The 14,016-nt window shown below is 41.2% G+C and overlaps 1 protein-coding gene across 8 annotated transcripts in view; it reads right to left on the reverse strand.

The window, feature by feature from the left end:
- Window positions 1–14,016, reverse strand: part of HIVEP2 (HIVEP zinc finger 2) — a 194,424-nt gene that overhangs the window by 17,704 nt on the left and 162,704 nt on the right. For all 8 annotated transcript variants that reach the window (XM_054490309.2, XM_063666671.1, XM_063666670.1 and 5 more), the window contains 2 exons: window positions 6,958–7,002; window positions 363–5,936 (listed from right to left, as the gene is read on the reverse strand). In XM_054490309.2, coding sequence (XP_054346284.1) covers window positions 363–5,549 — 5,187 coding nt within the window. In that variant the 5' untranslated portion in view covers window positions 5,550–5,936; window positions 6,958–7,002. The remainder of the gene's footprint in view (window positions 1–362; window positions 5,937–6,957; window positions 7,003–14,016) is intronic.

Here is a 14,016-nt window from a genome sequence, read left to right on the forward strand (position 1 = left end):
AATTCCCTGAATTCCTCACATCCAAAGAAAATTAGAACTGCTAGGTCACGCACAAAGGTCAGAAGGAAAATAGCCCATGGGAATTAATCCCAGTGGTAGGATTTCATGGCACCCAAATTTTTAAATTTTAAAAGCATAAATGTAGGCTTTTTCTTCTGAAAATGGACCATGCCTGAGATCTCAGAACCAAGTGCAGTCAGTGGCTTCTTCCACTCCTGAGTAAGGCCAGACTTTCTGAGAACGCCCCAACACTGACCTTCATTTTACTTGTATTTTTTTTTAGGCCTTATATCCTTCACTATGTAGTCTGCTCAGCAATCAAATTCACAATACAAAGTTCTTCCTAAAACAGTATTTGTTACCTGAGAAAACTGCTTCCAAGCACTTGATGATGTAAGCTTGCCGGTTCCAGGCCTATGCATAGCAGCCAGAGTATAAATTTCTGCAGTGATTTTTTGCTTGGACCTCAGAAGAGCCAGCGTGGTCTTGGTGTTCAATCCTGATGGGTTTGGGTTACAGGAACTAATGCACCATGAAGCATAAACCGAGGATTTGAAGGTGGCCTGTTGCACATAATTGGGTTTTGTATAATTCAAGAAGCACCAACTCACAGTAGTTGTTGTCCGCAGACTGGGGAACTGAAGAATCTGCTGGAAATCTGCCATGTCCGTGAGAAGAAGAGTTGAGTCTGCCACGTTCCCGCTGGGGGCAGAGGCCATGCGGACCAGCATGCCAACAGGCCGCTTGTGGCCCTTCCCTTCCTCTTCTGGCTGACCATCTCCCGCTGGTAATGAAGAACTCTGTGGGCTCATGCTCATGTCCGATGCCGTCTCATCGATATCTAATTCATCTGAAGATTCTTTGCTTTCGGAAGGCCCACTGGACTTCTGCCCCGGAAGTGGTGCCCGGGAACTGGAAAGCATCTCCTTGCTGGGTGGGAATGGCTCCCTGGAAGACGGGCTAACAGAAGGATAGTCTTGAGATGAGGAGGGCGACAGAGAGGAGAAGGAAGATGACCCTGACTGCAAGCCATCTTTTGGCTCAGAAGCACACCCTTGTCGAACCAGCTGGGGTTTCTGGGGGCGGGAGAGGTCCTTTTTGATGTCTGAGTTGGTCAGCTCCACAGCACTAAGCTCCTCCACAATCTGTCCATACATCTTTTCTTCTTTGACCCTTTTCTGCTGCTTGGTTTCCATGAAGAGCTCCAAGCTACTGGCTGGAGAAAGCATTCGCTTGCTACCTCCCAGGGTGGCCACGCTATCAGAGGTGGAAGGTAAACACAAGGGGATGGAGGATTCTAAGCCGAGGGGCAAAGTCTGAGGTGCTTTCCAAATGGGGTACTTCTCCAAGCCCGCATGCTGCCCCAGCACCTGGGCAATGTTGAATCCTATCCCTTGCATGGCTGCGTTGGTGACCAGTGTCCTTTGGGTCATATTCTCATCGACTTTGCATATGACAATGGCAGGGCTATTCTGCCCAAGTATCTGAGAAATGCTCGTGTACATGACACTTCCATAGGATGGTACGTGCGTCTGGATCCGAACAGGAACCACTGTTCCTGGCAGGGACTGCAAAGGCCCAGCATTTGCCGAGGCAAAATCTTCTTGAAGAACCTGCTCGGAGGGCGTTTCAGTTGACTTACTGCTCTGGTCTGAAGGAAACTTTGGAAGAAGGTTCTTTGGGTGTAGCCCTGATGCTCCTGAATAACATGGGTAGGTCTGCTCTTTCGTGTGTGCGTACTCAGCAGGTTTCTTTCCAGTGTGCTCTGCCACATGCTCTAAGGGATAGCTCGAATGGATTTCTGTCTGAAAAGAGGGCTTGCCATAGCTCTTCTGAGGGTGCTGAGCAAAGGGATGTGGGAAATGAGCCTGCCACCAGGGAGGCTGCTGAGCTGGTAAATGAACCATACAAACTGCAGGATACTGAAACTGAAACAAGGCATTCTGGATTGGAGAAAATGGAATTGTCTCTTGATGTGGAAATAAGTGTGGCTGTTCAGGTAAGTGCTTGCTTGTCATATAGGATGTTGGTTGGATCAAGGGATTTCTCAAAGATTCCTGACTGTCCATGTGCATGATCTGTGGCTGGGCCAGGTGCAGTGGCCCTGAGCTCAGCGGGGGACAAGGACCCACCACCTGCTTCCCTGGGTCCTCTTGCTGAAGAGGGGGCAGCACAGCAGGCGGGCCATGGTGCCACCCGGACCGGAGGCCAGCATGCAGGTGCTCCAGCTGCTCTTGCTTCACGCTCTGATCCATGCCAGCCTCGCCCTGGGAGATTTCTGGGGAGCCACTGAAGGAAGCTTGCCGCACCAGAAAGCATTTCTTCCTCTCCCTGGACGGTGATACCGTGGAGGCTGCTGCTCCCGACACAGGAGCATGGGACAGATTTCCATAATCAAATGATTTGCTCCGAACTTCTGGGACTTCTGCTGGGTGAGGACAAGGCATCTGCTCTGATGAGCAGCGTCGCATCTCTTTCTGGTGGTGATGGCCTGGGACAGACAATGAGTATGAACCAGCAGGGACAGTCAGAAACTCTGAATGCTTCCCAAACTCATCCTGCTTAGGAAGTGCAGAAAGCTTACTGGTTTCCTCTCTTTCAAAAGACATGGAGAAACTGGAGCTGTGGGACAAGTTGCTTTCTTGGCTGGGGCTGCGGGAGAGGCCTGTGCCTGTGGATTCAAAGCTGGACTCCCCTGAAGAGTGCTCCATATCTGCAAGTCGCAGACGCTTCTTTTTGGGTGGCAACTTCTCCGCGGGGAGCTGGGAAAGGGTCTCACTTCTCTGGGGCCACTGAAATTCTTCCACAGGCTTCTCTGGCTCTTTGCTCTGGGCTTCTTTCTCCTTCTCGGGTTTATCAGGCTCCTCAGTCACTCGAATCTCAGGAACCTGGATGTTGTGTTGCCGAACTAGCCTGGGCTGTGTGTGATAGGACTGCTGCTGCACCTGCTGAGATGGAGAGGGTTTCCCCCCACTTTCTGCACCATCCCCGGGTGGAGCCCACTCAGGACTCACTGGGGCTTCTGAAATCTCACTGTCACAAGTCTCTGAAGGGGAAGGGGCTTTATCCTGTGTGCAAGCCACAAGTTCGGCTGACTCAGATCTTTCAAATGAATTGGGTCGGCTCAGTGAGTTGGTGTGCTGAATCACAGAAATCACATTTCCAGGAGGTTTCCTGCCCCCTAGGTCTAACATCTTGTCTGAATCAATGGCTGAAGGTGACTCCTCTGACACAAGAGATGGACTTCCAGGCTGCAGTTGGGGCCGACATGGGTCAAAGCGTTCCGTGTGACCATGAGAAAGGTTTTCGTGTCCAGCCATGGCAAATCCACTCCTGACTCCTTCCTGCATCTGCAGTTTGGGGTCATAATCGGAAGCCATGATGCCCATGGGAGTGCTTACAATGCTGCTGCAGATCATGGGCGTGTCCTCTTCATCCCCTACGCTCTTCTCTTTCCGGCGTTTCCTGTTTTCACAGGTAGTTCCAAACATGCTTGCTACTCCCTGCAATGGCACCACAGGATCCATGAAATATTCTCCACCATGCTTTAAAGAACTCAAGCAGGAAATGTCCCTGTAGTTTTGCTTTGGTGTTTCAGAGTCCTCCCACTTCTTATAGGGTTTCCGACAGACATCATAGTCATACCCAACCCTGTCCCCAGGAGACAATTTCTTTTCCTTCAGGGATGAACTGCTGATTCCCTTCAACATCCTGCCATGGTGCTCGACTTCCACGTGGCCCTCCTGTACCGACGGCAGCTCAAATGCCGCTTGTCTTCTCAGCATGCGCTGAGGGGGTATGCCCACGGTCCCTGGATAGAATACATCGTCGGAACCAGTCATCCTTTCATCAAATGAGTGACTTCCCCTCAAAGAAGGAGGAATAGTTAGATTAGTTGCTGAAGAAGTTGGCATTGAGTTGCTTCTAATAAGGGGTGAAGAGTCTACAGGAGCTTCTAAGAGAACCGGGTTGCTGCCTTGGAAGTTTGCTGGATAAAGTTTTCCTTCGTTCCTGATAGATGATGGAATAATCTGGGGTTGTCTGGACTCACTGTTGAACTTAGTGGATTTCAGCATGCTCGTTTGACTGGGGTCGACATCTCCCTTGCTTGGGATCAGCTGTGAAACAGGATCTTCAAACATCTTGACATCTAACCTGGTGTTTACGTGAGGTAATGGTTCCATTATGCCCTTCCTACCCATTGCGGCACGCTCCTGACTTGTGGTTGTAACACTGAGTGCATTTCTCGGACTAAGCCGACAGTATTTTCCAAAGATGATTTCTTCGTAAGACTTTGCATTTGTGTTGGGAGGGCTTATTTGCTGCTCAGCACTTTCTGAGCGAGAAAAGTAACCAGAATCAGTGCTTCCTTTACTGTGCGGGCTCAGAAGATTGAGCGATGGCTCAGAATCTTGTCCTTTTTTCTCTGACAGTCTTAGTGCAAGTTTCTGTTTGACTGTGTGCGAATCATCAGCCTTAGTATTTAAAGATGGATTTGGTAGCATATCAGGGCCAATATACTGAGAGCTTTCATTAGGGAGAGGAATCCCACTTTTAGGGATAATCAAAATCGGCACCTTCATTGGACCTCCCAATGATTCTTCCAATGACCCATGATAGCCGCCTCTGCTGGCAATGTCCAGTGGGATGGGTGGGCCAGGACTCATTTTGTCAGAAGCCTCGGCAAATAAAGAACTCTCCTCATCTGTGTCTGTACTCTGTTCACCATCTGAATGTATTTCTGCTTCTACATCAATAAAACCAGCCTCTAGGTCCAATTTAGATACAGCTGACTCTGTGAAAGGTACTAATCCTGCCTTAATTGCATGGGCATGTGACTTCCTGTGCTTGTACAAATTGCTCTTTGTCTTGAAAGAGAAACCACAAGGTATACATGGATATGGCCGCTCCCCAGTATGGGACCTGATGTGTTTTTTCAGTACGCTAGGTTTGGCACACGCTCTGCTGCAGTAAGGGCAAATGTACTTGCCAGGCTTTTTGGGTTTGTGCTCTTTCTTGTGAGCCTCTTCTGCCTGTTCGATACTTTTCTGGGAGTATTGGCTATAAGCAGGGTTCAGACTTGAAATCTTTTTTCTAGGATAACCACCACTGTGGCCATGTATAGGAAAAGGAAATAAGTCCTCAGAGGCAACGGATGGCAAAGGGCCAGGGAAAAGCCACGGAGGACCTTCGAGGCTCTGATGTGGCTTGGTGCTGTGCATGACCCCCTGTGGCAATGAGTGCTGAGGGAAAGAGAGTGAGTGTTGGCATGAGTAAGGACTCGGACGATGTGGTGGATATTGCTTCTCTGTGACTTGCTGCACCACTTCACTAGGGGAGGCCAGTTTCCCAGAACCAAACAGTTGTGCTGATGCTGTGTTTCCGATTTGCTCAGGCTCTATTTGTGGTTGCCGCTGTCCTTCTTGACTGCCAAAAGTGCTCATCTTAATAACAGCTGATTGTTCCTGTCTCCATCTACCTGATGCTTTATCAGTTTCTCCAGACCTTGAGGTAGCTTTTTGTCCTAGAGCTGTGTCCCCAGTGTCCATTTTGTTACACAAGGTCTTAAGTGCTAGTTCCCCTGAAAGCGGTGCAGACTCATGGAGTGTCTCCAAAGCTGTGCTTCTTAAAGCTTGGTTGCTTCCATGTTCCAGGGTGTCTGCAAACTTGCTGATTGCTCCTTCTCTTTGGAACCTTCCACACGCACACCACAGTCGATGGGCATTAGCTAGTAATGTCCTTGGACCAGGGCTATAACACAGTTCTCTCCATTGTAGAAATGTCCATCCAAAAGCTAAGTGCAAATCTACAAAGATTTCTTATGGCATTTGAAAATTTTGAACTAGGATGAAATTGGGATGATGAATAGTCTAGGAGAAATTTTGCCCATCAACTAGAGCAAAGTTCAATTGCCAGTTTCACTAAGATAAAATGATCTGAAGAAAAAGAAAATACAAAGAGATTGTCATAACAGTTTCAAATAAGAAACCAAAAAAAAAAAAACCTAACTAACCAACCAGAAATTAGATAAATTTGAAATGTTTTTTACTCCAAGGAATTATTTTTATTGAGATTACATTAATTCCACAATTAAAATATATTAATTTCAAACTCAGCATTAAGTCATGAACATAAGTCTCTTCCGTGTTTGAATTCTGGTCATGCTTTTAAATACTTTTTAACTTTAGAAAACCATTTGAAGGAAAATCCTTGATGGATATTATCTACAAAAGTATAAGATTTTAGAAAGCCCCATTAAAAAAAAATTAGAGCTATTCCTAACCAAGTTTTATGACTTGTATGCCAAAGCCTATTACATATCTCTATATAGAGATATGTTTTATAGCTTAATACAAAAAATACGTGGCCAGGCATGGTGGCTCATGCCTGTAATCCCAGCATTTTGGGAGGCTGAGGCAAGTGGATCATGAGGTCAAGAGACCGAAACCATCCTGGCCAAAATGGTGAAACCCCGTCTCTACTAAAAATACAAAAATTAGCTGGGTGTGGTGGCATGCACCTGTAGTCCCAGCTACTCGGGAGGCTAAGGGAAGGGAATCGCTTGAACCCAGGAGGCGGAGGTTGCAGTGAGCTGACATCATGTCACTGCACTGCAGCCTGGTGACAGAGTGAGACTCCATCTCAAAAAAAACCACATATATGTTATATATGAATATAAAATATAAATATAACATAGTATACATATAGGCATACATATATAAAATCCATGTTTTATAAAATACATAATTCATAAAGTATTATATATTACTATAAAGTATAACTATATTTTACAGCTTAAAATCAGTGATTAGTAAAATGACATCAAGGCTATAAGAATCAGATGTCACAGAACTTTGGAAAAGATAAAAGGGTGCATCTAAACAAAACAATTATAAAGTCTTCTTAATATAGAAAACAAAGCATATTTCTAGGACAGTTTAAAAATGAAATGATTACCTGAACAGTTTAGAGTTCTTATGGGCATGATTGTCCTGACGCTTCCTGGATACAAAATAAATGCAGTTAGGAAAAATTGTTCCATTAAACTATACCATTGATATATACAAATACAAATTCCAACTTCCAGTTCATTATATAAAGGGTTCACAATGCTATGTACCCTAAAACAGAAGCAAGAAACTGCTTCAGAAAGCATTACACCAGAAGAGTAAACCTTACATTGACACTGTGACTCAAAAATAACTGAGAAAATATTATAAAAACATCATGGTAATATTTTCTAAGATATAAGATTATTATATATGAAACATCTTAGTTATTTAAATGTAATCAGCCTAGTTCTAATTCCCTAGATATTAAAAGTTGAGATACGGGAGTTTTTTATATTGTTTTTTTTAAGACAGAGTCTCACTCTGGTGCCCAGGCTGGAGTACAGTGGTGCAATCACTGCTCACTGCGGCCTCGACCTCCCTGAGCTCAGGCGATCCTCCCACCTCAGGCTCCCAAGTAACTGGGACTAACGGCATGCACCACTACATCCATCTAATTTTTGTATTTTTTTGTAGAGATGAGGTCTTGCCATATTGCCCAGGCTGGTCTCAAACTCCTGGGCTCAAGCAATCTGCCCATCTTGGCCTCCCAAAGTGTTAGGATTATAGGTGTGAGCCACCTCGCCTGGCTGAAAATAGTGGGTTTTTTTTGTTTGTTTGTTTGTTTTTTTCTGATAGGTTTGAATGTTTACGCTTAAGAGAATAAATTTCCCTTTTAGGAAATTTACATCATAGCAAAGTGAAGGAGTCCTCTAGATGATGGCATATGGCTCAGGATGACTTGACATCTAAGTAATCGTTCAATTTTAAGTGAATACTCAACTTCCTTAGGGGAGTGTTCAATGAGGTACCCAGAGGATTCTGAGAACTTCAGTGATAAACTGTATCAACTGTCATAAAATCTCAGATGTTTCCTTGATAGGCAATGTGTCCGTTTATCAAAATAAAAAAGATTATACACATTGACCTAGAAATTCCACTGCTGGAAATGTATCCTTACTGGTGTACTTGCACAAGCGCATACCAATATATATGTACAAGAACCGCTTAAATAAATTATGGCTCAGTGATAAAACTGAGGCATTTAAAATAAATAAAGTACAGCTATAAGTACCAGTATAGAAACTTGTTCAGGGGATAGTAACATTAAATGCAAGAAAAGCTTATTGCACCCCAGTACGAAGACACATTGTTAATCCTATGGGTGAAAAAGAGGAACAGTTGATCAACAGAAAATTCCTGTGAGGATGCCAGGCAGCATTGGCACCAGCCTGACCAACATAGAGAAACCCCATTTCTACTAAAAATATAAAAAATTAGCCAGGCATGGTGGTGCATGCCTGTAATCCCAGCTACTTGGGAGGCTGAGGCAGGAGAATTATTTGGACCCGGGAGGCAGAGGTTGCAGCGAGCCAAGATTGAGCCATTGCATTCCAGCCTGGGCAACAAGAGTGAAACTCCATCTCAAAAAAAAAAAAAAAAAGAAGTGGAACCTGGGATTCAGAGGAAGAGGAAAGAAAGGATTTTTACCTTTTACCTCATGACTTTCAGTAAGTTTAATTTTTGTTTATTTTTCTTAACATGAGCATGTTTATCTTTTTAAATAAAACACTAGTTAATAATTTTCAAAAATGCTACCAGGCAGATGTCCTGCAGATTCCTAAAGCGAAACTCAAATAGTAGTCTTACTTCCATGGGCAATTTTCTCCCTAACATAGAATTTGACTGTGATGATGATGATGAGAGAAGTTGCACTTTGAGAGGGGAAAAGCACCTGGAAATTCTCACAGGAACAGTCAGTCTTTTGGGTGAGAAATCAGTAGCCCCCAGATATTTGTAGTAAGACATCTGTACTCAAAGATTCCTTCTGTTAATGGCCATGAAGCCTAAGAGATTTGTAAAGCAGCAGTCAAAATACTAAACAAAGATATTAATCTCAGTTTGCTAAAAAGTTTTGCTATTGGATTTAATTTTTTGCTGTGCAATAATTTTCTTTAGCATGCCTCTGTAGGAAATGAGGCAAAAACTGAAACAGAAGTGATAGTCTCATAATATTCCAATGCAAATTTCCTTGTGTCAATTCCAGGAACCATGCTAACAAGAAGAAGACACAATGTTGAATCTAAACTGGCTGACTGTGTTTAATTAACTAAATATTTAAGGTTCATGTAGACACAACCTCTGCCAGACTTGCAGAGGTAAATAAATACCCTCTAAAATGGAAGTATACTACATTTTCAATTCAAGACAAGCATGTGTGAATCCTCAATTAGGACTCAGAGCTTGAAGTGAATAATTTCTAAGTTACTTTTCAGATTTAATATTTTATCATGGTATTGATCTCTGTATGCAGTTTCATTGTTAATTATAACAATGATAATGACTGTCATTTACTATATATTTACCATGGGCTGATACATACTGTTAAAGAGTTTCATATACATTGTCTTATTTTATCTTCATTATACCTCTATGCTAAGGGTATTATTACACCTATTTTACAGTTGAGAATGATTCTTAGAAAGGTTGGGTTTCAGAATCAAAATTCAGATCTAAATTTGGTGACTTCTAAGTCTGGGAGGACTCACCACCACTCTCCATTAAGTTTTATTACAACTTAAAATAATACATCTTCAATAATATCTTCATCTAAATATTTCCACTTAACTTTAATATATGAAATGTCTCAACTTTTAATGGTTCTGAGAGAATATAAATGAGCTCTGCATGTCTGTAGTACAAAAAAAATGGCCCCAAAATGCCATTTCCTAGAAATAAAAAATCCATAATTTAAATAATGTTCAAAATATGTATATTAAGTATTAATGAGAACAGCTTCTTGTAAGACCATAATAAAGTCTCATGACAGACTGTTTTCTTTTGTTCTTTGAAAATCATTACTTTTTTTTTTAGAGGAGGGGTCTCTCTTTCTTGTCCAGGCTGGACTCAAACTCATGGGCTCAAGGGATCCTCTGGGCCCTTCTTCCCAAGTAGCTCCTAAGCCACTGTGCCCAGCTTGGAAATCATTAGTTTTAAGGAAAATAAGAACCTTACAAGTGAAAATCAGGTATGTATCATTTTCCATCTTTTGGTTGACACAGAATATAAAATTTTGCTCAAACCATAAACTTCAGTGGCTGGGCATGGTGACTCATGCCTGCAATCCTAGCACTTTGAGAGGTGGAGGCAGGTGGATCGCTTGAGCTTAGGAGTTCGAGACCAGCCCGGGCAACATGGCAAAACACCATCTCTACAAAAAATACAAAAATTAGCTGGGTATGGTGGCGTGTACCTGTAGTCTCAGCTACTCAGGAGGCTGAGGTGGGAGAATCACCTGAGCCCAGCAGGTCGAGGCTGCAGTGAGCTATGATTGCAACACTGCACTCCAGCCTGGGGAACAGAGTGAGACTCTATCTCAAAACAAACAAACAAACAAAACAAAAAACAGCATAAACTTCAAGTAATAAGTACATACAATTTTATAAAAAACAGGGTTGGAATAATTTATTTCATAAGTTATTCAATAAAATATAATGTTTTCACTTAGCAATAAGGTAATACCTTTATAAATCAAACATTTAATTTTTATGGCTTAAAATAATGAAACCATTCTTATACACTAAGGGCATATCATATAGTAGATGCATCAAATAAAATTCAGAAATAATATTTTGCTACCAGAGAATACACCAGAGGTTGAAAAAAAGTGACTTACATAAAATTCAAAACCAGATACGTCATGGTCAGAACAAAACATGTCTAGACCATTAAGTTAATTGTTTAATTTTTAGGAGAAGGAGGATAATCAGAAAAAAGTCTTATCTATCACTTTATTTTAAAAAATAATTTTGCTAAGTTTAACATAGGATCTTTCTATATTCCAACAGCATTTATTATCCAGAAAGTTTTTAAGATTCAAAACATTAACTCAATTATGCAAATAGCTTCTGTCAAGAAAATCTCTTCCTTTTAAATTTCTAAGACAAGCCTACCCGAGATGCCCCACCATTTTACCAGGAAGCTAGATGATATCCCACGCCATGCTTTCTCTCCTGGGTTGTGCAGGAAGAGCTTCCATCTTTGTGCCTAAGCTGGAGGTCCCAGCACTACAGGGACCCCTCCTCTGATCCACAATGTCTAGTTTTTCACTTCAGTGAAAGGCTTACTAGGGAACTAAAAATCATGCTTATTTCACATGAACCTTTCACATTTGATTTGAAACATGTTTGAGGATGTCTTTTTCTCTCCAACACTGTCCTTGGGGAGCCTTTGACTAACTGCTATCCATAAAATCACGTCTCTTCTTGGAGTTTCTGAGACATATAGAGAAAGGTAGGTGGGAGAGAAAGTGAGTGATGGCTTCTTTTTAGAATTTATTGATCATATTTATGAACCATTAAAAATATGGACTATTTGTATTCGTCACTTTTCTACAGCTGCTTTATCCTGGAAACTGAAAAGATTCTGCAATGGAAATTATGTGCCCCACAATCTATTACTGAACATGGCATGACTTTCTCTTTAAAAACAAGCAGGATTTGGGAGGGTTTGAAAGTTTCTCTGCTACTCCACTCAAGTTATACTGAGGAAAATAAATTCACTTTAAAAACAATCGGGTTTTCAAAGCTTAATTCAAGGTCAGATAATGGCATTTGTCTTGTTTTGTTAGGTGATACTTTTACTAAGCAACCTAACTCTTTCAAATGGCATAAATTCTTGAGCTTACATTTTATTACTAAAATGTATAAAAATGCTTATAGATAACAAAACATTTTTTAAAGTATGTTAGATAAGGAAATCTATATTAAATGAATCATTAAGTCTAGGAAAATACTTTCTTTGGACTTCATAACATTATTACAAGTCATTAAATGTACCATTGTATCCACCTGCAATTTTAGTTTAATTTCTTCAACAGAGATCCACTTAGAACTATAAAGATCTCTAGTAATATGGTTAATTATAGCTACAGTATTTCTCTATGACTGTGTAGAGTCAATTCATTTTTCAGATTCTCTAATATTCCATTAAAATATATACCAGGTTTCCTAATCAATTGATACATCAAAAAATGCAGTATGAGAGTAATTCTCATATGAAAACAGCGAGTTGTCACTTTATTCACTGAGATTTCCTTTTATGGTAACCAAACCCACACAAAGTCATTTTTGGCACCCACTGCCAACAAAGGAGCGGAATTCCAAATACAGTTTTGCATTCACAGTTAAAATTTTCTCTAGTGGGTTTTGAGTGCTATGAAAGGAGTAAGATAATTTACTGGAGAATAAAACTCAGGGGATATGACTTTGGGTTTCCCGTGGATGCTGCTCCAGTCAGTAAAGACAGACGTTGTCTGGCAGGCTCATCACACTTTTCAGAGGGGATCATGTTAAAAAAGAGATTACCTCTGCATGGCTATTTCAGTGGTAAGGGAACTAAAGGAACTGAAGCGAAATAAAATGATATTACAGGGAAGAGCTGGCATTCTTATAGAAGTGCGCCCTCTCCTTTGGCCACTCTTCAGAGTCCCACTCAAATAAGTTTGGCACCCAGTTAAATAATTTCCCCAGACAGGGTCCCAAAGGAAAGACACATAAACAGCCTCCTAGATGGACCTCCTCAGAGGTCTCTTCAGGATAACGGCTGGGTGGGATTGGCAGGAAGACAGGCTTACTCTGCAGAGGAATAAAGACCTACAGTACCCAGGGTTGTCAATCTGGGATCTTTTGCTTAGGAAAACATTATCTCAGAAAAAAACTTTACCTCAGGAAATTAATCATTACTTGAGTGGTGGCAAAAGTCAAGTGAGCATTAAATAATGGCATCCTAAATAATGATGGTATAAAATGACTGGCAGCAAACACGGCTTCTCCACTTCCAACATTTTAATAATAAAACATTTTTAAAAATGTAAACGGTCACTTGGTCTTTTCTTGAGGATTTGGTGGTATGACACTTATAAACATTTCGTCTTCTGTTGAGGATTTGTGGTATGACACTTGTAAACAAAATACGTGTCTTACGGTAATAATTAGTGAATGACATTTTAGAAGGGACATCATTGTATTTGTTATTAAAATGCCATAGATCAATTGTAAAATCTTTTAAAAATACATGAACATCTCAGGGCATCGTAGTTGTAACACTGATCCCACGAGTCACTTAAACACTCATTGCCCAACCACCGCTCAGAGCATACATGCTCAGAGAGTATGGGATGAGGGGAAAAAGGAACTACCAAGAAAGAAGGCGTGATGAGTGCCAGAGTCCAGCTGAATAAAGACTTATTTCCACAGGATGATTTTTAAAAAGGTGGCTTCCTGAGAGCCAAATTCATTATAAAGGCTTCTTTTAGTAAAAATTCCCATAACAACCTCAGTTCTCTCCAAAATGAGCAAGTTGCCACTATATGGAGAAAACTATATTATATACAATCCTGCCAAGCAATTCAGAAAACTTTTGGAGAAAAGTAAAAATACTGTGATGATCATCCTCTAATTTGATGTAATTAAAATCTAATTTGATATTTAAAGCCTGATGAGAAACAATCATATTTTTTCACATGGGTTGCAATGCAGGCATCATTGCATATATTTGTAGAGTTTGCCTATTTAGTGAAGATATTTATGACTTATTTTGGCTACAGCATGCTGCTTTTAATATTTTGTCATACCTTTTAAAATAATTTTTTAAATTGTGATTTCACTTTTCTACTGAGATGTTTTCTCATTATATAGCAAAAGTTATTAGGATTTACTAAGTAGAGTCTAACATGAAAATAAACTGTCAGAAATAAATTCTGTCAAATAATGCTATTTTAATTATAACAATGATAATTAATTATAATTAAGACTGGTGGGCCGGGTGCAGTGGCTCACGCCTGTAATCCCAGCACTTTGGGAGGCAGAGGTCAAGAGATCGAGACCATCCTGGCCAACATGGTGAAACCCTGTCTCTACTGAAAATACAAAAATTAGTCGGGCATGGTGGCAGGTGCCTGTAGTCC

The sequence above is a fragment of the Pongo pygmaeus genome, chromosome 5 (assembly GCF_028885625.2).
Source record: "Pongo pygmaeus isolate AG05252 chromosome 5, NHGRI_mPonPyg2-v2.0_pri, whole genome shotgun sequence".
Taxonomy (NCBI): Eukaryota; Metazoa; Chordata; class Mammalia; order Primates; family Hominidae; genus Pongo; species Pongo pygmaeus.